At 37.2% G+C, this 24,802-nt stretch overlaps 1 protein-coding gene across 1 annotated transcript in view; it reads left to right on the top strand.

Moving 5' to 3' along the window:
- The window catches only part of ADAM9 (ADAM metallopeptidase domain 9), a 146,641-nt gene that overhangs the window by 9,146 nt on the left and 112,693 nt on the right, over positions 1 to 24,802 (top strand). Inside the window, exons 2-6 of the mRNA XM_045071012.1 lie at positions 911 to 1,008; positions 4,240 to 4,298; positions 15,819 to 15,897; positions 22,876 to 22,952; positions 23,967 to 24,162. Of these exons, the coding sequence (XP_044926947.1) occupies positions 911 to 1,008; positions 4,240 to 4,298; positions 15,819 to 15,897; positions 22,876 to 22,952; positions 23,967 to 24,162 (509 nt within the window). The remainder of the gene's footprint in view (positions 1 to 910; positions 1,009 to 4,239; positions 4,299 to 15,818; positions 15,898 to 22,875; positions 22,953 to 23,966; positions 24,163 to 24,802) is intronic.

Genomic DNA, 24,802 nt, shown 5'->3' with positions numbered 1-24,802 from the left:
CACTTAGCTATGATTCCACTGAGCAGGATTGGAATTGGGAGTAAGTCTGCATGATTGTTTTGAGTTCTTCACTGTTAATAAATTTTACCAGAAGTGAGTTTTTGTTTTTAGGACACATTAATGGCAGTAATGTAATGTGGAGATAATTGCTACGTTGTTAAGTGTGTATTTATTAAAGTTAACCGATGAGGCATTGAAAGTAATTTTTCTAATTGTCCTTGTTTGTTTCATAAATATTCCAATACCATATCAGGGCGATATGATATGATTATGATATGGGATGAAGGGAGAGACTTCATTTTACTCAACTCTGCAGTATAGCATTTATGAAACATTATATCATATTGCACATATATGAGACTATAAAATGTCATATGTAAACATGTAAATATCATAAATAAATGTACCAAACTTGTTTGAAGGAGTTGTCACAATGCACTCGATTGACTGAGAGAAAAATGTGTCTGTTCTCCCTCAGTCTTTCTGTTTGTGTATGCTAGTCATTCATTTTGGGTGAGGGTGAAAAATGGGAGATGAGTAAATGGTGCTGGGCTCCAGATGCCTTCCCTCCACTTCCTCTCCAAAGCACTTTTTTTTTCTTGTGTGTATACCTTCAGATTTATTTTAAGGAAAAGGGTGAATAAGATTTATAGCAAGAAATTGTTTGAAAATGATCGCTGTGTATGCACTGTGAGGACTTACATCCCTTTAAACAAAAATATTTTTCCCCTCATACTTATCAAGTATATTGCTATTTTTTGTGTGAAATACACATGCACACCATATATATGAATGTCACATGATTTTCCTGTGATTTAAACATTCAGCCTTTGATTTCCATTACATTTTGGTACCATTTAGTTTTTCACATTTACTTGTTATGTAATATTTATTATTCCTTTTTCTCTAGGCTTTCAACAGACCTCACATCTCTCTTCTTATGAAATTATAACTCCTTGGAGATTAACTAGAGAACGAAGAGAAGCCCCGAGGCCCTATTCAAAACAGGCAAGTTATCTCTTGAGAAGTATGTATGTGTTTAAATTTTACTTTTTTTTTTAAAGATAGTGTGTTACTTTCAGCAGGGGTTGGTTCACTGAGAAGTGTTGGCCAGTGAACAGTACACTACCATACATATGGCACTGATATCCATTGGCCATTATTCTAGTAAAGTAATATATTGATCCTTAGTAGCTTTTTTTTTTTTTTGAAAGACAAATGGTCAACTTGAAACATAATAGAATGAAATAATTAAATAAAATTCTATGACCAGGGTAGGATGTGGATTATGTAGTTTTCTAACCCTTTTCTCACTGGTCTTGGTTACAGTGGCCTTTTCATAATAATAAGAATTAATCTCTCTCTTAGCTTATGATAGGTAGAATACATCATACTGTATCTTCACAGACTCTGGAGAAGAGTAGTATGTTACATGTATATTTTTCATTATATGGGAATGTTCACTCAGAAGTGAGTAGAAGAAACATTACTGTGTTGTTAATGGGGTAACCAGTACACAAAAATTATTATTATTATTTTTTAAAGATTTTATTTATTTATTTGACAGACAGAGATCACAAGTAGGCAGAGAGGCAGGCAGAGAGAAAGAGGAGGAAGCAGGCTCCCTGCCTAGCAGAGAGCCCGATGCGGGGCTCGATCCCAGGACTCTGGGATGACCTGAGGCGAAGGCAGAGGCTTTAACCCATGAGCCACCCAGGCGCCCCCACAAAAATTATTTTTTATACTGTTTTCTCCAACTGTAAAGTTCAGAAATACTAAGTTTGGAATTCAGTTGATTTTGCAAACTCTTCAACTTTAGAAAAGTATAATCTAACTTTATTATAATTTAAAAGTAACAGATGATGCAGGATAGAGTTTAGCTTATTATGTCTGAATATCTGCTATATTCATAAGTAGAAGGGAGTGCATACATTGTTCAGGGACTGGGCCTTATAGAAAGAACACTGGAGTTTAGAGGCAGGAGCGTTTAGTTCTTGCCCGCCCTCTGGGTACTACCTCTAGTTGCATACGTCATTCACCTCTAGTTCTTCTCTATTAAGTAAGGAATAAATGGCCCTACAATTTATAATTCTTCCTTCCTTTTGTTTTGAACTGGATGTTCTACCATTTGATTATGTTTTGTCTTAGGATGGAATTAATGTGTACTTGCTTCATTATTTTTCTCCTTTTCTTCACTTTTTAGCACAGGGACTATGCTTTCGACTTTATTGTGTTTCTGATTTCTACATCAGTACTGCACACATAGGTACTTGTGATCATAACAAATGTCATTCATATGCCTTGATAAATATTTGAACAAGTAAAAGCATGGTTTGGGCATTGGAGATACGCCAGTGAACAAAACAGACACAATTCATGTTCTTATGGAGCTTCCATTCTATCAGGATTGGGGTAGGAGGATACAGTAAACAAAGAAATAATATAAATGGATAATGTAGATTATTTAAGGTGATAGTATGTGCTCTTGAGAAAATTATACCAGGAAGGTGGATAGTGAGTGCTGGAAGTGAGGGTATGGGTGGGGTAAGAGGGTTTGTATTTTTTTAGTAGGGCAGCCTAGGAAAGCCTTACTGAGAAGTTGACCCTTGAGTAAAGACCGGAAGCAGGGGAATGAGCAATCGGGACAGATATTTGGGCAAACAGTACAGTATCAGGAAACAACTCTCAGACTCTTCAGAATTTCTGTGACAATAGGACAGCCAAGAGCAGACAGGATAGAACAGCACACGCCAAAACTGTGAAGGTGGAAGGAGCTTGGAGTTTTTGTTGTTGTTTCTAACTTTCTTTTGTTTAATTTTTAGTTTTGATTCTTTTCTTATTGGAGTATAATTAATATACAATGTTATATTAGTGTCAGATGTACAGTTTAATGACTTAGTAATTCTATACATGACTCAGTGCTCACCTTAAGTGAAGTCACCATCTGTCACCAAAGTTATTACCATCCTACTGACTGTATTCTCTATGCTGTACTTTTCATCTCTGTTGTCTTATTTATTTTGTCACTGGAAGTTTGTACCTAGGAGCTTGGTATTTTTGATGCCTAAGTTGAGATTGAGGTAGGTCACAGGTAGCTCACGTTGTGAAAATAGAGTGCCAGGAGCTGTAACTTGGTCTAGGCCCTAGAAGTGGGCTCTTGATAAGTTCCAGAAGAGGGGATCATGCTATTTCTTGGCAAAACGTTAACTTAGAGCCCAGAAACAATAAGGAAAATAAGAGGTCACTTCTGATAATATTAGTTGTTGAGTCCCTCTGTGACTTTTCTTTTTGGTCAAAGAGTTAATGGAAAGTGAAATCTCATGGTTCTAGGGATCACAGTAAGCACTTCTGGTGGATGAACTGGTGAGCTGCTGGGGAAGTTGTTTGAGATAAAGAAGAGGGGCCTGTGAACTTGAGCTTGTGTAAGTGCAGGTTACCTTATCTCAGTTCATTGTTGTTTAATAGACCACTAATTATGGGGCGCCTGGGTGGCTCAGTGGGTTAAAGCCTCTGCCTTCAGCTCAAGTCATGATCCCAGTGCCCTGGGATTGAGACCCGCATCAGGTTGTCTGCTCCGCAGAGAGCCTGCTTCCTCCTCTCTCTCTGCCTGCCTCTCTGCCTACTTGTGATCTCTGTCTGTCAAATAAATAAATAAAATCTTAAAAAAAAAAAAATAGACCACTATTTACAAAAGAAACAGAAGCCTGCCAGTTCGACTGCTGCGCCTTTGTATGATGCATCCTGATTTCAGAGATGTTCATTTGAGGGGAAAAAAGTGGGTTTTAGAAGTGGTGAAATGTGGTAAGCTGTGTGAAGCCATAAAATCATAAGAGTATGAATTTCAACTTTTGGGTGACCAGAAATAAAGATAATCCTTTGAAACTAAGAAATGCATTTCACTTAAACAAAAGGGAAGAAGTACTTTACATTGTAGTTAAAACATGACCACACTTAATAGAAATAATTTCTGAAGTTACAACTGAATTATAAATGAATTTAAGGAAAGTTTAGATGGACATGCAAGTGATTTCCCACAATGGGTTATTAAAGGAAGGTAGGGATGATCAGAGTATCTTTTTATTATTTAAGAGCAGTTATAAGGTTCTGGAAAACAATTTCAGTCAGTGCCAGATTATTTTAACTCAGGATGGAATTTCTAGTCTTATAAGTACCTGTTGTTGAAAAGTGATTTATAAGATGGTGTTTTATTGTTTTTTCTTTTCCCCCCTGTGCTTTTAGGTGTCTTATATCATCCAAGCTGAAGGAAAAGAGCATATTATTCACTTGGAAAGAAACAAGTAAGGAATTTTATTTACTTTGGCTTTTTGGTTTAAAAAATAGTATGTTTTTAAAGAGTGTATTTTATTTTATGTATTTTTTAAAAAAATATTTTATTTATTTATTTGAGAGAGAGAGAGTAGCAGAGAGCATGAGAGGGGAGAAGGTCAGAGGGAGAAGCAGACTCCCCATGGAGCTGGGAGCCAGATGCGGGACTTGATCCTGGGACTTCAGAATCATGGTCTGAGCTGGAGGCAGTCGCTTAACCAACTGAGCCACCCAGGCACCCAAAGATAGTGTATTTTAAATAGTATATTTAAATAGTCTATTTAGTTAGATATTGTTCAGTAGATTGATAAAAAGGTGAGAATAACAGGAGTAGCAGTGTGGAAAAAGTCATACTATTTTTGGTTTCCGTTGACGTTAGAGCAAGGGAAAATAAATTAAATTAAAGCCAAAGAAAGTTGTATTTCAGGAGAAAACTTTTTAGTTGTGATTGGCCTAAGTAACAACTAAGCAGGGGTAAAGAAGTCTTTAATAGCTATATCAGTCTGCTTGTGCTGCCATAACAAAATAACGCAGACTTTAAAAAAAAAAAAGGAAGTTTATTTTTCTCACAGTTCTGGAAACCAGAAGTCCAAGATCAAGGGGCCAGCTGGGCTGGTGTCTGGAGAGGGCTCTCCCCTTGAGTTGCAGATGGCCATCTTCTCATGCTGCGCTTACATGGCCTCCTTGTTATGGGGGGTGGGGGTTAGGGGAAGGAGCAAGCTCTGTGGTGTCTCTTGTAATAGGGACACCAATTCTGTCAGTTTAGGACCTTACTCTTATGACCTTATTTAACCATAATTACTTCCTTAGTAGCTCCATTTCCAAATATAGCCACACTGGCTGTGAGGCTTCAACATACGAATTTTTCTGCAGGGGTTGAGCATGGGGAGAGGGGATGGTCACGATACTTAGGATGCAAGAGTAGTCTCTCACCACTCCCTTTTAATTCCTTCTCCACATTTTGGCACGTTTTCACCTGATTCCACTTTGGTAATCTGTTTTCTTTGACCCACCTCTTGAAATGCCAAGTTTTTAACCATGCTGAGTCATCCACTTTCCTGTGGTCTGTCTCTCCCTTTTCCTTTTTCTTTCTTTCTTTTTAAAAAAGATTTATTTATCTCTTTGAGAGAGAGAGCGCGAGAGCACACAAGTGTGAAGGTCAGAGGGAGAAGGAGAGAGAATCTCAAGCAGGCTCCCCACTGAGCATGCACCCTGATGTGGGACTTGACCTCATGACCCTGAGATCACAGCCTGAGCCAAAACCAAGAGTCAGATGCTTAACTGACTGTGCCCCCAGGCGCCCCCACCTTTCCCTTTTCTTATGTAGCACAACTTAAATCTTAGTGAAAAATCCTAGAAAAAAAAAAAGTCGCCTGATAAGCCCATCTACAGTGAGGTGTGAATGAGGGAGATATAAAGTATTTCTGCCTAAGGACATGGTGCTCAAAGCATAGTCCTGGAACCTCTCAGCAGCCCTTGAGAATTTGTCAAGTGCAAATTCACTGGACTAACCCTAGAATGAAGTAAACGTTTGGGAGGTGTCATAGCAATTTGTGTTTTAACAAGCTTTCTAGATGCATTTTGTGCATCCTCAAGTTTGAGTAAGACTTTTAATCCAGAAGAGGATGTTAATCTAAAGGGTTTGAGTCCCCCTAGCAGAAGTTCAGGCAGTGCAACAGATATGGTCCAGCAGACTTTCTGAAGCCTTCTACTGTATTTGATGGACATTAACATTTATTGAACATTTTCTATATCCCAGGCACTGTATTAGGTACTTTTAGGTATACTATTTATATAATTCTCACAAAACTCCTGAAGGATCTTGCTTGACTCCAATGCAATGATGTCAATATGTAAAAAACCCTAATAGATCCAAATATTTTCTTCTGTTCCTTTCTGTAGGACTTGTAAATTAATTAATTAGTTAATTAATTAATTTAATTAAAATTAATTAAAATCATACAGTTGACCTTTGAACAACATAGGTTTGAACCAATGGGTTGGCTTATATGTGGATTCTTTTCAATAAATATATGTACAGTACTGTAGATGATTTTCTCTTCCTTATAACCTTATGATTTTCTTTCTTTCGTCTTCTTTTTTTTTTTTTTTTTGAGAGAGTGAGAGATAGGGAGAGAGAGAAAGAGCACTAGCATGGGGTAGGGAGAGGGGCAGAGAAAAAAGGAGAGAGATAGTCTTGCCCAGTATGGGGCCCACTGTGGGGCCTGATCTCCCAACCCTGAGATCATGACCTGAGCTAAAATCCAGAATTGGACGCTTGACCAAGTGAGCCACCCAGGCACCCCCCCTCACTGCCCCTTTTTTCCCTAAGAGAGAGAGGAGGGGAGGGGCAGAGGGAGAGAGAGAATCTTAAGGTGGTTCCATGCCCCACATGGAGTCTGACTCAGGGCTCAGTCTCACAACCCTGAGATCATGACCTGAGCTGATATCAAGAGTGTGACTCTTAACTAACTGAGCCACCCAGGTACCCCCTTACGCTTTTCTTGACAACATTTTCTTTGGCTTACTTTATTGAAAGAATACAGTGTAAAATACATATAATGTGTAAAATACGTGTTAATTGACCACTTACATTATCCATAAGGCTTCTGGTCAACAGTGGGCTGTTAGTAGTTACGTATTTAGGGAGTCAAAAATTATATTTGGGTTTTTGACTGCATGGGGTGTCAGTGCCCCAAAGTCCTATGTTGTTTAAGGGTCAACTATAGTTTCTTATGTTTGTATAGTTTTCATCTTATAAAGCATTTTCATAACCTTTATCTCATTTATTGTATTGTTATAATCTAAATGTTGAGCAGTGTCTGTTGTCCTCATTTTATGCATTAAGAATATCAAGGTTCAGGGAAATTCCTTGACTTGCTCAAACGTAGTTTGTAAGGTTTTAAGCTGAGGTACAAGTCCCAAGTCATTTGACCAGAAGTCTGGTGATCTACATATGTATGTTATGTCTGCTCTGTATTACTCTGCTTCTTGATTTGGTGGCAAATGGTACTTTTCCAGGCATTTGTAAGAGTTGTTAGGCCTTTGAGTATCTTTGAAAGGTGGTCATCAAAGCTAGTGATCACTAATAAAAAGCACAGTGGATATCTTTAATAGAATGGCTCAGATGCATTCTTTGTAGTAATAGGGAAATTATGAAATTCAATAAAGGAGTGACTGTGTTCTAGTAAATGCACATTTTTTTCCCCATTGCCTCTAGAATAGTGGTCTTAACTCTTTTTAGGTCTCAAATCCCTCAAGAATTTGGTTAAGGCCATGAACCCTTCTTGTGGAAGAGGGTACATAATCACTTACATGGAGTATTTGGCAGGAACTAGGGTTATGGGAAAGAAGAGATCACATCTTTTTGTGCAGGTGCTGCAAGATTTAAAAATGAAATGGAAGGGTAAGTTAAATATGTCAGTTTTATTACTGATAAGGGCTGGGTGGAGGATTTAGCTTAGAATGAAAGCCTGGTGGGCCTCTTAATCCTGAACCCCAGCATCAGGCAGAGTGGCCTCTAGGTAGCGCATTCATGTCAGTGCTACCTGGTGGTTGCTCTCCGTCTGGAGAAGCATAGCAGAATTTGCTCTCACTGGGTAGGCAGTGACTTCAGAGCAGAGCAAACTCTCTCCAGTTTATTCTTTTCAGATTCACCACTAGATGGAGGGGCGTGTGTGTGTGTGTGTGTGTGTGTGTGTGTGTGTTGGGGAGACACTGGAGAGGAGGCGCTGCACTGATACACAGGGTTGAGTAATTAAAAGGACTGCAGGTGCCTTAGGCTACTCTCAGGCTCACTCTGGGAGCTTTTATAAAAGGTGAATGATACGGGGCTTCAGGACAAAGAAAGTGCAGATAATCATCAAGGGGATTGAAAACTTTATGTACATCCCAGATGTGCTTTGTCTCTAGATTACAAACCTGTGAGATAAGTGTCTTACTTTCAGGGGAGCCCAGGCACGTGTTTACACAAGGGGTCTTTTATACCACCCTGGTCAGGTAGCCAAAGACAGGCCGTGTAACTGATTCAAATGCCTGCAAACCATCAATCTCTCTATCTTTAAACAGTATAGGCAAGCTGAGCCTGGCTGCCTCCGGGGGTGTTGGGAACTTTAAATGGCACACTGTAAATCACTAGCTAGCACACTCCCTTCCTGACGTGTCCATAAGCCCTGGAGATAAGCATGGAGCTGCTCTGGTCCTGCAAATGACAGATTCTTTGTTTGACCAAACTTCAGTCAGGCTTCTGGACCTTCTAGGTGTATCAGTGCACTTCCTTATAAAATCCAGTTTTGGTAAGAAACCTACTAATTCAATTTAGCACGAACCACTAACCCCCTTGTCCTCGATTTCTGATAATTCTGGACATGTGATCAGGCTCCTCATTTTTTAGCTGTCCCCAGGTGACGTCTGATCACCATGTCCTGTTTCCAGCAAGTATCTGTTAGGTTGCTTTAGCTAGAACCCCCCCTCGCCCCTGAAATTTCCTGTCAGTAGTTTTCTATCCATTGCCACCCTGCCCCTTGGCTATAAATTCCCCCTTGCTCATGCTGTATTTGCAGTTGGTCCTTCTCTCACTCCTCCACTATGAAATCCTTTTGAAATGGTCCCAACACTTAGTGTAATGATCCTGAATGAAGTCTGCCTCACTGTCTTTAAAGGTGTCATTGGGTAATTTTTTTCTTTGACAGTCATTGTTCCTTGACTCAGATAGGATCAGATTCATCATTGGACCCCCAGATCTCTCACTCAGGGCCCTAAGTATGCACCTTTGAAGGCTTGTCTTCATTCCTGGCTGATTGATTGGGGATCCATTGGGGAGTCTGACTCCTGAACTGTTGCACCAGACAAACGTCTATTGATGCTGGTAAGGACAGATTTTGATTTTTAAGATACTGATTATACTCTTTGAAGCTGGGTTAGAGTCCCACGCTTTTTTTTTTTTTTTTTTTTTTTTTGCAAGGTACCTGCTGGGCTGGAAGGTCTTCCTGGCTCCTTGTTCTGAGTGGGGATCATTCCCTGACTCCCTGGGCTGGAACCTTCTTCCTCCTGGCTCTCTCTGAGGTCTGTCTCTTTTCTCTGTTGTATTCCTCTTCTCCCAGGGGAACTTCTCAGCCAACTGAAACCCCTTTTCTCAAACTCCTGCTGACTTTCTGCTGGGTCTGCTTACTTTCTTATTGACATGATTTTGGTGAGGGTAATTTGGAACTTCATTGTCCTCTTTGGGAAACTTGAGATCTTTCCAACCTCAATACTCCCTGTACCTCTCCCTTCCTGCTGCTTCTGCTCCTCCGTCCTCCTCTTACCACCTTCAGTCTTCCCTCTAGTTTCTTTGAATCCTTTGCGATGTAGCTCTTCGAGCCCCTACCGTCTCTGTCCCTTGGTCCACTCTTGTTGACTTTTCCCTTCCCACTTCAGCCTTCAGCTCTCCACAGCCCCTGCAATTGCAGACGCCTTAACCTCCATTGGGCCCTCTCAAGGGAGTCAGGTACCCCTGACAGCAACTCTCTGAGACTTAGAAGAGGGAAAAAAACCCCACTATTTGGAAATAGAGTTGGACACTTTATCCACTTATGGACTTTGGAAATGTCCAGACAGCACTTGGATGTCTTTTCAGTCAGTCATCTAAAATTCAGTCTGTTGCCTTCGTAAGATTACACATCACAGTAAAAAAAATCTTAAAAGTTTCCACAGTCATTGGTAGACAAGTCACCTTAACTGGTTCATTTGCCACAAACACAATTCGGGTGAAAATACAAAGGGGAGATAAACCAGTGAGACTGCATTACTGTTTTACTGACTCACTAAAATTTTGGAACGGAAGCGGTAAGATCTCTATTTGTGTATGTCTGTGTGTTTATATCTGTTTATATATATGTGTACTATAGATGTGCTGTCGTTTCCTGCCTCTGGATGGAATGATCAGATTAATTTATAAAATCCCTTAAAGGAGAGGTGCCTGGGTGGCTCAGTTGGTTAGGTGTCCGACTGATGATTTTGGTGATCAGGTCATGATATCGTAGGTGGTGAGATGAAGCCCTGTGTGGAGCTCTGCACTCAGTAGGGAGTCACTTGAGGTTCTCTCCCTCTGCCCCACCCACCACTTTTGATGTCTGCGCATGCTCTCTCTCTCAAATAAATAAATATATCTTTAAAAAAAATAAAATAAAATCCCTTAAAGGAGTTCTGTTCATATTGGCTTTGGCTAATGAACACTTATATAAATTTTCTTAAAACTCAGAAATAAACTAACTTGGCTATAAATTCTTTTTTTTTTTTTTTTGAAGTTTGCGTGATTTGGGAAAATCTTTCATAAATAAAGCTAACTTTAAAATTATTGATAAAATTATTGATAAACTGACAACATCAGAGTTTTCAGCATTAAATATGTAATGGAGATACAAAGTTTTTTCCTACCTGTGTTTACCAGTCAAACAAACTTGTTATTTCTGCTAGATGTTTAAGATTTTAAACTATAAATCTAACCTAAAAACAAAATGTATAATAAAAAGGAATTGCTTAGTGTGTGTCAAGCACAGCAGTTAACAAAGACAAAGAAGAAAGAATCAGATGAATAACTTTGTAGGTTCTTTAGCTTGTTTGCATCTGTGATTTTTTTTTTTGATACTTGCTTGACTTGTCAACAGGAAAAAATAACTTAAGATGATGGATGGCTAGCTTTGTTTAGTTAATGTCTTTGAAATTATGTAATTCAAGCATAATTGTTAAGTTCAAGTAAACTAAATTGGTATGAATGGGATGAAAGTTTATAAATGAACTTCTCAATGATCATTCTGTTTTATAATAGGTCTCCTTAAAAATAGTTTTAAAAACCTCTTCATAACTTTAAATGTTCAAGCTGTACAAAGTTAAGTTAGTGATGTATATTTATTGGCTGTCTAGATCTCATTCCTAAATTAGAGAAAATATTGAAACATTAATTGATGAACATTAATTTTATTCACTTTTGGCGTCTCATTTTTAATATGGTATAGAAAAGCTAAGTATACTTGAATCTGTGAATAAACATGATAAAGTTGTGCTATGAAAAAGACACGTCTCTAGGAATTATGAAATGATAATACTCTTAAACCTGCTATAGTATGATAATATGTGAATTTGCAGTTGTCCACTTCCTGTTTTTCACTGAAAAGTTGAGTTTCTGATGGTTAAAAATGTAGTCAGGATATGCAAATGAAACTACTAGGAATAATAAGGGTAAAGAAAAATAACTTTATAAAAAGGGAAGTAATATGTATTTTTGATAAGGGAAGGTATGAAGGACAAGTTTTTGTTAGGGGGAAAAGAGTAATTTTTGTAAAGTGGGACTGGTTGTTCCAGAATGCTAAAGAAGAAAAGAGTAGGATGAAAACCGAATGCTTATAAGAAAAATTTCTTACAAGATTTGAGGAAAAGAAACCTTGGAAAAGGAATCTGTAGCTGCCCAAGATTGGATGGATTTATTTGTAGGGTTTTTATATATTTATTTATCTTAACTTTTAAAAATTCGCCTTAGTATTAATAGCACACTGATGTGAAACCATTATTTGGTTTTCTCTCTGTGTTAAAGCAACAAAGTTTTTTTAGATTATTTGTTTGCTCTTAATTAGAAATTGTAAAAAAAAAAGTTGTTTTTCTTTACCTTTTAAGTAATATGCCTGGGAAAACAAGATTTTGTGTTTTAAAACAATTTCTTGTGTTTCATGTCAATCAGTTCTTTGATTGAAAACCAGGTGTTCTTGATAGTAAGAGGCTAAGAATTTTTGTAACTAGGTAGTTTTGTGTATTTGCCTTTGAGATCTTTGAATTGTGAGTTTGGTTAAATGGATAACTAAGGATTGTTTCCCAGTGACCTGTGATCCTGTTTAGTCAGATGGTTGGACCTTCAGACCTTTGTGACAGCTTCTCCAAGCTCTAAGAAGAGTTGTTTTGTCAACCATAAGAAGAGTCTTTTTGTCCTCAGATTAACTTTGAGATTTCCTAGATGACCCCTGGAAAATCTCATTGTTTTTGTCTCTCTCCTTATAAAAAGAGACACGTTTGAAACTAAAGAGACTCTTAATCTCACAAAACAAACTGAGGGTTGCCAGGGGGAGGGGTGCAGGGAGAGGGTGGCTGGGTGATGGACTTTGGGGAGGGTATGTGCTGTGGTGAGTGCTGTGATGTGCTGTGAAGTGTGTAAGCCTGATGATTCACAGACTTGTACCCCCGGGGCTAATAATACATTACATGTTAATAAAAAATAAAAAAATTTAAAAAAAGGTTCATGTTCAATTAGGCTTATTTAATATATTAAATTACTTGGGAAGCATTGTCAGATAAGTGACGATTGTACATACAGTACAGGTATGTGTTGTATTTGCATATAGAAATTGTATGATGTTCACAGAAATTTGCCAGTACCTTTATTGTTGAGTTATTAACTTAATTTGGGTGGCACAGAAGTAACAAAATGTCCTTGTCAATAGCATTGTGGTGAACTCTCATCAGGTCTTTAACCTGAACAATTTTGTCACTCACAGAAAGTAACAATATTACTGTGATTCTTCTCTAGAAGTGTTTATAACTGTGTAAGAATTTCCAGAGTTTATATGCAAGCAATGAATCTTGGAACACTACATCAAAAACTAATGACGTACTGTATGGTGACTGACATAATATTTAAAAAAAAAAAAGAATTTCCTGAATTAATGAAGAAACAGATGGATTCATAAAAACTACTAACCCAGGATTAAGTACAGCAAGACTTACTTATATGGGCCTAAATGAACTGATGAAGATGATTATAATTTTTTTTTTTGTAACTTTTTGTTTGAAACATTGCTGGTTCTTTAATTTTTTTTTCTTTCCAAATTTAAGGAAGACCTTTTCTCTTTTCTTAAGCTAAGTGTAACTTACAGCAATTTGTAATTTATACCTTTGTAAACAGAACTGAAGCACTGATCTTTCCTTCCTACCTGAGCTCTCTAGAAATTGAAAGCTCTTAGAGAATATTCTTATTTTCATGGCAGTATAGTTATTTATATAAGTTATTGAGAATCTGTTCTCCTTGTACCAGAATACATTTGGAAACCTTAGTTATATCACCAAGGTTTTTGTAATGTCATATTTGAGAATGATATGCTTCAGATCAGATACGACTAGACAGCTTTAAGGAACTAAGGCTGACTTTAGGGAGCCAATGTTAATAAACCACACCCCTTGGAAAAACCAGCGTCTATCTGGCTTATGGGGTTTCCTGCCTTAAATGTGAGTAAGGAAGGTCATTTCTGGCAGGTCCAGGAACCTCAAGGTATTTTGAGAACCCTGAGAAGAGAGGAATTCTCCTGTGTGTATAAGTACCACCGGCAAAAAAAAAAAAAGAAAAAGAAAAAAGAAAAAAATCTAGTGGTGAGTTCTTCATGTGGCTTCCCAGCCCTTAGAGGCTTTTAAAAGTCCAATCTAAGATTCCTTTTGAAGTGTTGCAGTAAATCAAACTCAAACAAGGGCCAATGCAGTCAGTCAGTATTTTTACTAGGCTTATGTAAATAATCAGACCAGGTTTAATTAGACTAGGTTTACTTTGCAAACAGATTAGTCTTACTTTGATTATCTTTGACAGAAATGAGGGTGACTGTAGAGAGAAATTGTTTTTCACTGCAGTATACCCTTGCTGGCTCATCTTGCTAGTTTTTTTTTTTTTTAAATAAAGATTTATTTGTTTATTTATTTTAGAGAGAGGTAGAGTGAGCATGTGTGAGCAGGGGAGGGGCAGAGGGAAAGAGAGAATCTCAAGCAGACTCTGCCCTGAGTGTGGAGCCTGGTGTGGGGCTTGATCTCCCAACCTGAGCTGAAACCAAGAGTCAGAGGCCCAACCGACTGAGCCACCCAGGTGCCCCTCTTTTTGCCAGTTTTTACCAAATCCTGAAATCTTCTGGTTTCCTCCAGTAGCTGGCTACAACTCTCCAAATTAACATTTCCAATTTTTCTCCCTTCTGACTTGAAATCTTTGAGAATTAAGACCGCCCTTTTCATGAAGCTCTGCAAGTTGTAGCTGGACAAATTCACATAAACTCTCCCCTCTTCCCCCCAATTTTTTTTTACCACAGCAGACATGTATGGGCAACCTTCCTGTCTCCTGCTGTATGGCCCATTCAGAAAGTTCAGCAGAACGCCTGATGCCATCACCGGAGGCATTCAGACTGCCACCCAGGAACTTGTCAGATGGCCAATGCCATCCTCTACCATACTTCAAGAACTTCAAATCTAAAAACTCTGACCACTGCCCATTGGACTTAGAAACTGGGTTTCTAACTATTAGTCTTTGTTTTTCTTTTATTTTCATAGCAACTGTCCTCATTAAATGTCTGACTGCTAGCAGCATCCAGCAATTGTCCTTTAATACCAACTTCCAGTAGATGATTCAGCTGATCCTTAATGAACAGAAGGCATCCAGACAGAAAAAGGGATTTTTATTGTTGAGAGGAAAGAAGGTTGTCTCTTCTTGAACAAGAGGGAGACTGACAAACAGCCTTTGCCTGACCAAACTTCAGTCAGGCTGTCGAACCTTCTTGCATTGGTGCACTTCCCTGTCAAGTCTGGTTTTATTAAGAACTCCTCCCCCCTACCCCATTTCTGATCCCTCTGGCCGTGTAGTCACATTCCTCATCCTTTAGGACCTTCCAGGTGGTTTGCGTTCACTCTGGCCTGTCTTCATGGAGAATCGGTTAGGTTCGTTTAGCTACACCACCTCTCAGTGCTCATACTTCTAGTTAGTAATTTTCTGTCCACTGATCCCCGATACCCTGACTCTTGGCTATAAATTCCCAGTTGCCCATGCCCAACTTCTCTGGAGTTGATCCTTGGTTCTCCCTCCCTGTAAGATAACCATTGCAGTGGTTCCTCTCCCTGTCACAGTGGAGCCGAATGAAGTCTGCCTTACCATCTTTAACAGGTGTCACCGAATAGTTTTTTCTTTAATGAAGATGACCCTGTCTTTACATGTATGGTTTACAGTACTGAGTTCCTTTAACACACAAGGGAGCTTCAGGAATCCACAGTAATTGTTTCGTCGAACTGACACAGATTTTGCCCCTATACTTACCAGGCTAAAGTAGTGAGTGCTTCTTGTTTATAGAGGACTTTTAGGAAAGAGTAAAAAACACTGTTTCTTCTGGAAATATGATGTGCTGTATAACCTTATTTGTACCTTTCCTATGTGGTGTATCAGAAAAATTAAAAGACATTACTTGTGTTTTTTACAACCAGAGTTTTTATGACCAGTAAAACAAATTATGCAGCCCTGCATTCTTCATGAGGAAGCAATGCACACGATTTTAGATTTAAGTCTATTCATGAGCTTTTTGTTTTATGGTAGCTCCCTCTTTAAAATAATTGTCAGGTAAAAGTTTTTATTCCTACTTATCTCTTCTAGGAGTGCTGCGTATGAGTTGTGTTCTTAGTTGTATATAGATTAAAATTATTTTAAATGATGTGTCTTATTCCTCTTCCAGTGATCTTTTGCCCCAAGATTTTGTAGTTTATACCTACAATAAGGAAGGGGCTCTGATCTCTGACCATCCTGATGTACAGGTAATATATTTTCCTCTTGATCTTATAGCAAATTTAACATAATTATAATTTAAAAATGAGTTTGTTCACATATGCAAGACTGTATATTGCAGTCACCAAGGGCCATTCTTGACATTATAATACATGGAGTTGTTCCGGGAAGGGGGCGGGTGGGGGGATGCCTTTACACAGAGTAGACTATAGTTTATAGTTCTCCAGGTACTTGGTAGTCAGGTTTTTTTTTTTTTTTTTTTTTTTTAAAGTTCGGGGAAAGAATCTCCTATTTAATGGTAATCCTTATTGCTTACGAAGGGGGAATGTTTGCTATATTGTAATGTATATTTAAAAATTTTTATTTGCTGAAAGTTAGTGTTTCTGAAAGCACATCTTCCTTATTAAATCATTTAACTTGCCATTAGTTCTTAATAAAGAACAAACATTTGTATGTCCTAAGATTTTACTAAAAACAGTTCTTTTCTCAAGAAATGTGGCCTACATTGCATCAGAGAACAGAGTATTCCTGAGGACAGAACTGGCCGGGAATACTTGAAATGATTGGCAGCTGCCGAATTCGGCTTTATGTGTATTAAATCAGAGCATAAACATTTCTAGTGTCATTTGGGAAGAGTGTCCCTTTTGGCAGTTAGGCATTCTGTATTTTTTTCTTCTGGATTAATGCCCAGGAGAAGTCTTTGTTCTGATTAAACGTGTTGTTTTTTTCCTGAGCTTTGTAATGTTTGGCTAGGTTGAATTATTCATGTTAGTTATGCACTTCTGAAGTACTCTTCCAATAAATAGAAGGCAAACCTTTAGTTTAGATTAATTACTAGTGCTTAAAGAAATAAGGATACGCTGACAGACTTAACTCTTTTCTGGTTCATTTTCTGATTCTTTTTAGTATCTTATTTTCCATTGTTTAACAGCAAACTAGTAGAGCAGCTTCAACTTATATGATAGCGTAAACCAGATCACAAATAACCAACGTGTGCATTTGTTCATCTACCCATTCAATTATTTATCCAGAGATTACTATGACGTGAAGCCAAAGGCCACATAATTTAAGCCACTTGACAAAAGCGGTGATTGTAAAGACTTTTTTTTTTACCCCTTGGGAGAAGTTTCTTGGTGGAGGTTTTGGAGATATACTCTGTTTGGACTTAATCATGGGTCTGCCATTTATTTGCTGGTCATGTTACTTTAACTTATCTGTACCTTACTATCTGCACTTTAAAGTGGGAATAATAATTACAACTTCAAGGAGTTACTTGAAGGCTTAAGTGAGTTAATACCTTTTTTTTTTTTAAAGATTTTATTTATTTGGCAGATAGAGATCACAAGTAGGCAGAGAAGCAGGCAGAGAGAGAGAGAGAGAGTAGCAGGTTCCCCGCTGAGCAGAGAGCCTGACTCGGGGCATGATCCCAGGACCCCAAGACCACGACCCAAGCCAGAGGCAGAGGATCAACCCACTGAGCCACCCAGGCGCCTCGAATTAATACCTTTTTTTAAAAATTGAAGCGTAGTTGACATACAATATTATATTTGTTTTAGGTGCACAAAGTAGTGATTCAATGGTTATATACATTGTGATGGGACAAATCTAGCTCCCATCTGTCACCATATGTAACACTGTATGTTACATATGTAACATTGTTACATGTTATTAATTCTGTTCCTTATGCTGTACTTTGTATCTTCATTAAATGAGTTAATACTTGTAAGATACTTGGAACAGATAGCCTGACCATTTTTAACTCAATGCATATTATTATTTGTTGTTATTAAAAAAATACATACTTAAAACTGTTAAAAATAGGTTTCAGTCATAGAAATTTATGCAGCTGTTATCTTCCAAGTAGTATTATGGGATTATGGGTGATTGAAAAATATAAACTAAGACAGATGAAGTCTTTTACTTACTTCTTGGTTATTAAATATTGTTCAGATAGATAAAAGCATGTCTATAGACTTGAGATACCAATTATAACTTTGGTACTGGGACTTTTTGACATATGGCTATATTGCCAGATATCATAGTGACATTACTTTTGTTTATAAAATACAGTTAAATTACACTGAAAATTTAAATGCTTTCCCTTATGATCTATTTAAGATGAAAGTAATTCATAAAGCCATTAGGTGTCTTTTATCATCAGTGTCTTTCACAAAGGTCTTTTCACAAAAAACCTAAGCTCTAATAATCACATTATACAAGTTGTTGTGTCAAATAAAACTCCAAATTACTATGTGTTAAAACTTTGGGGTACCTTGCAAATGCATCAACCAGTGTCTTAACTAATTTTCTAATTAATACTCTTTGATCTGAAAAATATATTGACCGGCCAGGCTTGCTGGGCTGTGGCTGGGCATTTTTTTTTTTTTTAATTTTATTTATTTGACAGAGAGAGATCACAAGTAGGCAGAGAGGCAGGCAGAGAGAGAGAGAGGAGGAAGCAGGCTCCCCGCTGAGCAGAGAGCCCGATGCGGGACTCGATTCCAGGACCCTGAGATCATGACCTGAGCCGAAGGCAGCGGCTAAACCCACTGAGCCACCCAGGCGCCCACTGGGCATTTTTCTATCAGAGTTCTGTATGTTTCCCTCCCTAGTTGAGTTTTTTGCTTATAGTTTGCATGTTTCTAAAATTGTGGCATTTGCACCTTTACTGTTATCACAAAGTTTAGATGTTTTATAAACTTATGAAATATGATTCGTTGTTTATTTTTATTTATTTATTTTTAGTTTCATTAATTAATTAATTTTTAGGTTTATATATATTTATTTGACAGACAGAGATCACAAGTAGGCAGAGAGGCAGGCAGAGAGAGGGGAGGGGAAGCAGGCTCTCCGCTGAGCAGAGAGCCCAATGCGTGCTCAATCCCAGGACCCTGGGATCGTGACCTGAGCAGAAGGCAGAGGCTTAACCCACTGAGCCACCCAGGTGCCCCCGATTCCTTGATTTTTAAAAGTGCATTGAAGACTTTGGAAAGATTAAATAAACCCAAGTCATTTTAAAAATACCATCGAGTTGATAGATCGAGTGACCAAGTGCTGGATTTCAGTCCTGTCAAATAAGAGAGCTTCTACTATAACTTAAACTAGAAACATTTAATATTGGAGTGCCATGAGTTAGAAGTATTATTACATCATCAGTGCTACCTCATTGGTAATAGTAGAAGGTCTTTATTTTCCTCTAGTGAGAATAAGGCAATATCAAAACTAGACTTTAACACAAAGGACTGGGAAAGAAAAACATGAGTGGTTGTGAACTGCCCCACACTAGAAAAAGTTGTAAAATATTGAAATTGAGCCTGTATTTTTAGCATAGAATTGTTTTTTTATTTTCTTATTTAAATTTTCACCACTTTAGACTTAGAGGAAATGTTGCATGGATAATACAAAATATTCATGCATCTTCACCTACGTTTTACTTCATTTGCTTTATTCTACTTTTTTTTTCTGAACCTTTTAGAGTACGTTGCAGACATGGTATTCCTTTGTCAAATAAAACAAGGAATTCTCTTATGTAATCAAGTATAATTTTCAAAATTAGGAAGTTAACATTGAAGCAATACTATTGTCTAATTTACAGGTCTTATTGATACATATTTTGTGGGTGCACCATCCTAGTAAGGTACTTTATGCATAGCAAGAGAAAATCCAAGTTCATGTGTTGCATTCAGTGGTCATGTCTCTGTAGTCGTCTTTAATTTGGAAATCCTTTCTCTTTCCTTGTATTTCATGGCACTGGCATTTTTGAGAAGCATGGGCAAACTTTTGTAGAATGTCCTGCAATTCGAGATTGATGTTTGCTCATGATCAGATTCAGGTTATGTGCTTTTGGCAGGAATACCACCAGAGTGATACCGAGTGGTCCTCAGTGTATCCTGTCAAGAAGCATGTACTGTGGTTAGTGTTGTTTCTGATCATGTTAACTTTGATCATTTAGTTAAGGAATTTTCTGCCAGGTTTCTCCTTCTGTACAGTTAATTTTTTTTCCTTCTTAATGAATATGATGGTTAGACATTTTGAGGCTAATATAAATATCCTGTTACTTCTTAAATTTTTACCCACTACTGTTAGTATTTAGTATTTGTCTGAATTAATGGTTATTATGATGGTGGTTAAAATGGTGACTTCCTAATTTCATTAGTGATTCTCTGTGCGTTAGTGCTTTCTGCAAGGAAAAGTTTTCCTTTCTTAATTATTTGTGTCAGTGTAGACTCATGGATTCTTACCTTTTTTATGAGTGAGATTGAAAATCTTCATATATGTGAGGTGTTTTTATGTTCTTTTTTGAATTGCCTAATCATGTCTTTTGCCCTGTTTTTCCACTTTTTTTTTGTTGCTGTTCCTTTAAGAAACGTTTTTTTTAAATTGAGGTATAATCGATATATGTTATACTGCATTAGTTTCAGGTATACATCATAATGATTTGATATTTGTATATGTTGTGAAATGATTGCCACTGTAAATCTTATTATCTGTTATCATACATAGTTACAAAGTGTTTTTTTGTGCGTGTGTGATAAGAACTTTTTTATTTTTTATTTTTTTAAAAAGATTTTATTTATTAGAGAGTGAGAGAGAGAGAGAGCGCGCACAAGCAGGCACAGTGGCAGGCAGAGGCAGAGAGAGAGAAGCAGGTTCCCCACTGAGCAGGGAAGCCCAGTGTGGGGCTCAATCCCAGGACCCTGGGATCATGACCTGAGCTAAAGGCAGTGGCTTAACCGACTGAGTCACCCAGGTGTCTCTGATAAGAACTTTTAAGATTAATCTTTTAGCAACTTTCATATATGCAGTAGCGCATCATTAACTATAGTTGCTATGCTGTCTTTAATCTAATTTTGTGTTAATTTTTATGTATGGTGTAAGAAAGTGGTCTAGTTTCATTCTTTCCTGTCCAATTTTTTCAATACAGTTTATTGAAGAAACTGGTAGATTCTTGGCTGCTTTGTCAGAAATTAATTGACCATATAGGTGTGGGTTTACTTCTGGGCTTTCTGTTCTGTTCCGTTGATCTGTGTGTCTGTTTTCATGCGAACACCATAGTGTTTTGATTGCCATAGCTTTGTAATATAGTTTGAAATCAGGGAGCATTATGCCTCTAGCTTTCTTTTTTTTCTTTCTCAAGAAGAGAAAGAAGTATCTTTATTCCATGTGATATTTTTTGTGGTTCCAGACAAATTTTAGGTTTTTGTTCCATTTCTGTAAAAAATGCCTTCGGAATTTTGATAGGAATTGCTTGAATCTGTAGATTGTTTTGGTTAGTCTAGACATTTTAACATTTGTTCTTCTAATCTATGAACATTGATTATCTTTCTGCTTATTTGTATCTTCTTCAATTTCTTTCATTAATGTCTTACCAATTTCTGTGTATAGATCTTTCTGCCTTGGTTAAATTTATATCTAGGTATTTTACTCTTTTTGATGCGATTGTAAATGGGATTGTTTTCTTAATTTTTCCTTTTGCTGCTTCATTATCTGTGTATATAACACAACAGATTTCTATATATTGATTTTGTTTCCTGCAACTTTACTGAATTCATCTATTAGTTCTAACAGTTTTTTGGTGGAGTCTTTAGGGTTTTCCATATATAAAATCAGGTCATCTGCAAATAGTGACAGTTTTACTTCTTCCTCTCCTCTTGAGTTTTTAATATTTCCCCTTGGATGTTCAAGAATTCTTTATAGTTAGGGATATTAGTCTTGTATCTGTGATATAACTTACAGATGTTTTTTTCCCCAATCTGTGTATTGTGTTTAATTTTTTAAAATTCTTATATATTTTTTAAAATTTCTTTTCAGTGTTCCAGAATTCATTGTTTATGCACCACACCCAGTGCTCCATGCAATACGTGCCCTCCATAATACCCACCACTAGGCTCTCCCAACCTCCCTGATTTTGTTTTTTGATGTTTTTTTTTTTCACATAGAAGTTTAAAAAACTTCTTATGTAGTAAAAATTATCATTTTTTTCCCCTTCTATTGCAGATGTATTTTGAATGATAGTTAGCCTTTCTCTACACCCAGGTTAAAGAGAAGGTCACCCATATTTTCTTTTAGTTCTTGTATAGTTTTTATTTTTTATGTTTCGATTCTTGATTCATTTAAATTTTATTCTTATGTGTGGTGAGTGAGGTATGGATCTAATTTTAACTTTTTCCAAATGTCTGACAAGTGGTCTGAGCACCATTTATTATAAAAATCCTTGCCCCAGTTCCATATGTACTTTAGGCTATTTCAGGTCCCCCAGATTTTGTTCCACTGGTGGTTCTCTAATTCACTACTGTTACCATATTATTTTAATTTTTTAAGGCCTTGTGATATGTCTTAATGTGTGGTAGGGCTAGTCTCCCCAACAACCCCCTTTCCCATGACCTTGGCTTTGTTTTAGTGGTTTGAGACTATTTTAAGAGGAGAATATCTCATCATGTAGTAAAAGAAATCTGGTATTAGTGATAATATGCTTGTACTTCCAATGGTCAATTTGTTGTTCAAAATTAAGGATAAAGCCTCTTTTTATTTTTTAAGATGGCTAAATGTAAAACTAATAATAATATGATTAATATACATATAAGAAGAAAAGAAAATCATGTGGTCAATATTACTTTCTTGCCACATACTCACTTTTCTTCCTCCTTGGCATCATTAGCTTGTCACAAGATTCCCTTCGGTGTTAGGTATCAATTGACTGCTGTTGCTTCCTGGATTGACTATGATCTAAGATATTAAACATGATATAATGCTGTCTTGTTCTGCTTCTAAGCTTAAAAGCTATTGGAGTAGAGCTGTGTGTACTTAGTATCCTCTGGAATTCTGCCTAAACATTTGTATGCTTATAGGGTGATCGTAGTCCAAAGAATGCCATGATATGAGATGCCAGTGTTATAAACAGAATTGTTAGTTTATTGACCTTAAATAATTTTGTTAGCTGTGTAATTTCTATGATGAATTATAGCCATGTAACAGTATTTGAAGATAATACAGTTTTTATCGTTTAGAATCATTGTCATTATCGGGGCTATGTGGAGGGAGTTTACAATTCATCCATTGCTCTTAGCGACTGTTTCGGACTCAGGTAAGGAATTTTCTGTGTCATTTTTTTTCCTTTTATTTCTTACCCTTTTACCTGTCTCAGTTTCTAAATCAAGTCACTTGGAGGGACTTAACAAAATTAGATTTTACTTTGGTATTGTGGAAGGTCTTTAGAGATATGTATCGGGTATTATTCTTGACGTGTTTATTTAAGAAAATACTACAGTTGATGAGTTTCAATAGCTAAAGAGAGAATTTCATTGATTTGAGACTGCTAAATAATTTTGCTATTTAGAAAAAACATACTTTTAGTTTCTGTAGCACTATATAAAATTTTCACCTATATTCTTTCATTTAAGTATCATAATGCTGTGAAAGGGGGCTCACTATCTCTGTATGTAGGTGATGATGAGCAAACTGAGGTTCAGAGAAATTGTACCACATATCAAATAAAACGATAATAATATTAAAATTACATTTACTGAAGCCCTGGCAGTATGATGCTATTCTGGTTCATCGGTTATGTGACTGATTGAACTAATAAATATTTTAATTATCAAACCAGCTGTATAAGATGGCTATAATTATCTCCATTTAAGTAATAACACAGAGCAGTGACTGTGCATCAGGCCATGTTTTAAGTATTTCACTCTTAATAATTTAGTTTTCAGAACAACCCCATGTAGAATAAAGTAAGGTAGAGGTTAAGTCATTGCTGAGAGCCGCACAGCTAGGGAGAAACATTTGGGATTCAAACACTGGTTCTCTGGCTCCAGAGTCCATACTTTCAGCCACTGTTCTGAGTTGCTTTCTGTATATACAACAGTCACTTGGAGAGGTTAACTGACTTTTTTTAGGGAGTGATGTTAGTAGGTAGAGGTCTTGAGATTTAAATTCATATCTGTGTGACTCTAAAACCGTGCTATTTTTCTCTCCACACGCTACCCTTTCTTAGACATGTTAAGAACTAGGATTTGAATTTCGGTTTTCTGATTCCTTTTCCTGTGTATTATTTTCTTCATTCTTAAAAATTGTGTACGTGTCACGTGACACTTAGAGGATTGCTGCATATAGAGAATGTGAGTTACGGGATTGAACCCCTGCAAAACAGTTCTCGTTTTGAGCACATCTTTTATCGAATGGATGATGTCCACAAAGAGCCTCTGAAATGTGGGGTTTCCAACAAGGATATAGAAACAGAAACCACAAACTATGAAGAAGAAGAGCCTCCTAGCATCACTCAGCTACTTCGAGTAAGGAAATATATTTCTTAATGGCTCAGACTAATGTGTTAAAAAATCATGTCTTTATGCATTAAACCAATACTTATCTTTGTTACGTTTTTCTGTCTATGGACCAGACATTTAGACAGGTACTAGGGGATAAAAAGATGCAGTTCCTGCTACCAAGTCGAATGTAGTCAAGCTCCTGTGTGTTTTAGAAATCAGGGCTTAAATATTAAACAGAACTTACTTCTTTTTATCACTGCTGCGTGATAGTCCATTATATTGTCTTCCAGAGAGCAGTACAATTTTTTATTTATATATCTTTCACAACAACAAGAATAGTGATTTCTGAGCCCTGGATCGGAGAAAGAGAGACGAATTGAGACTTAGTACTTCATTTAAGATGTCTTCCAGGAACACTTGCATCCCTCTTTTGAGTCACCATTAAGATTCCCTGCCTACTCTTGATGTGGGGCTCTTAAAGGCTGAAATGTTCCTAGGAACAGCTCAACTTCAGTTGTGGGCACTGTGTCTTTCTGCATGTGAGATGATGCTGCTGTGTTGGAAGAGGCTTGCACCTCTTCTGATACATTTTCATATGAGTTTATGGCATTATTTTCATTGCCTTTCTTACCTCCACTCTTTTGTACTGTTGGACTGTTCTTTT

This window comes from Mustela putorius, unplaced genomic scaffold, assembly GCF_011764305.1.
Source record: "Mustela putorius furo isolate JIRA1106 unplaced genomic scaffold, ASM1176430v1.1 tig00003976_pilon_pilon_pilon, whole genome shotgun sequence".
In the NCBI taxonomy this organism is placed as follows: domain Eukaryota; kingdom Metazoa; phylum Chordata; class Mammalia; order Carnivora; family Mustelidae; genus Mustela; species Mustela putorius.
This window is presented reverse-complemented; position numbering and strand designations above follow the sequence as displayed.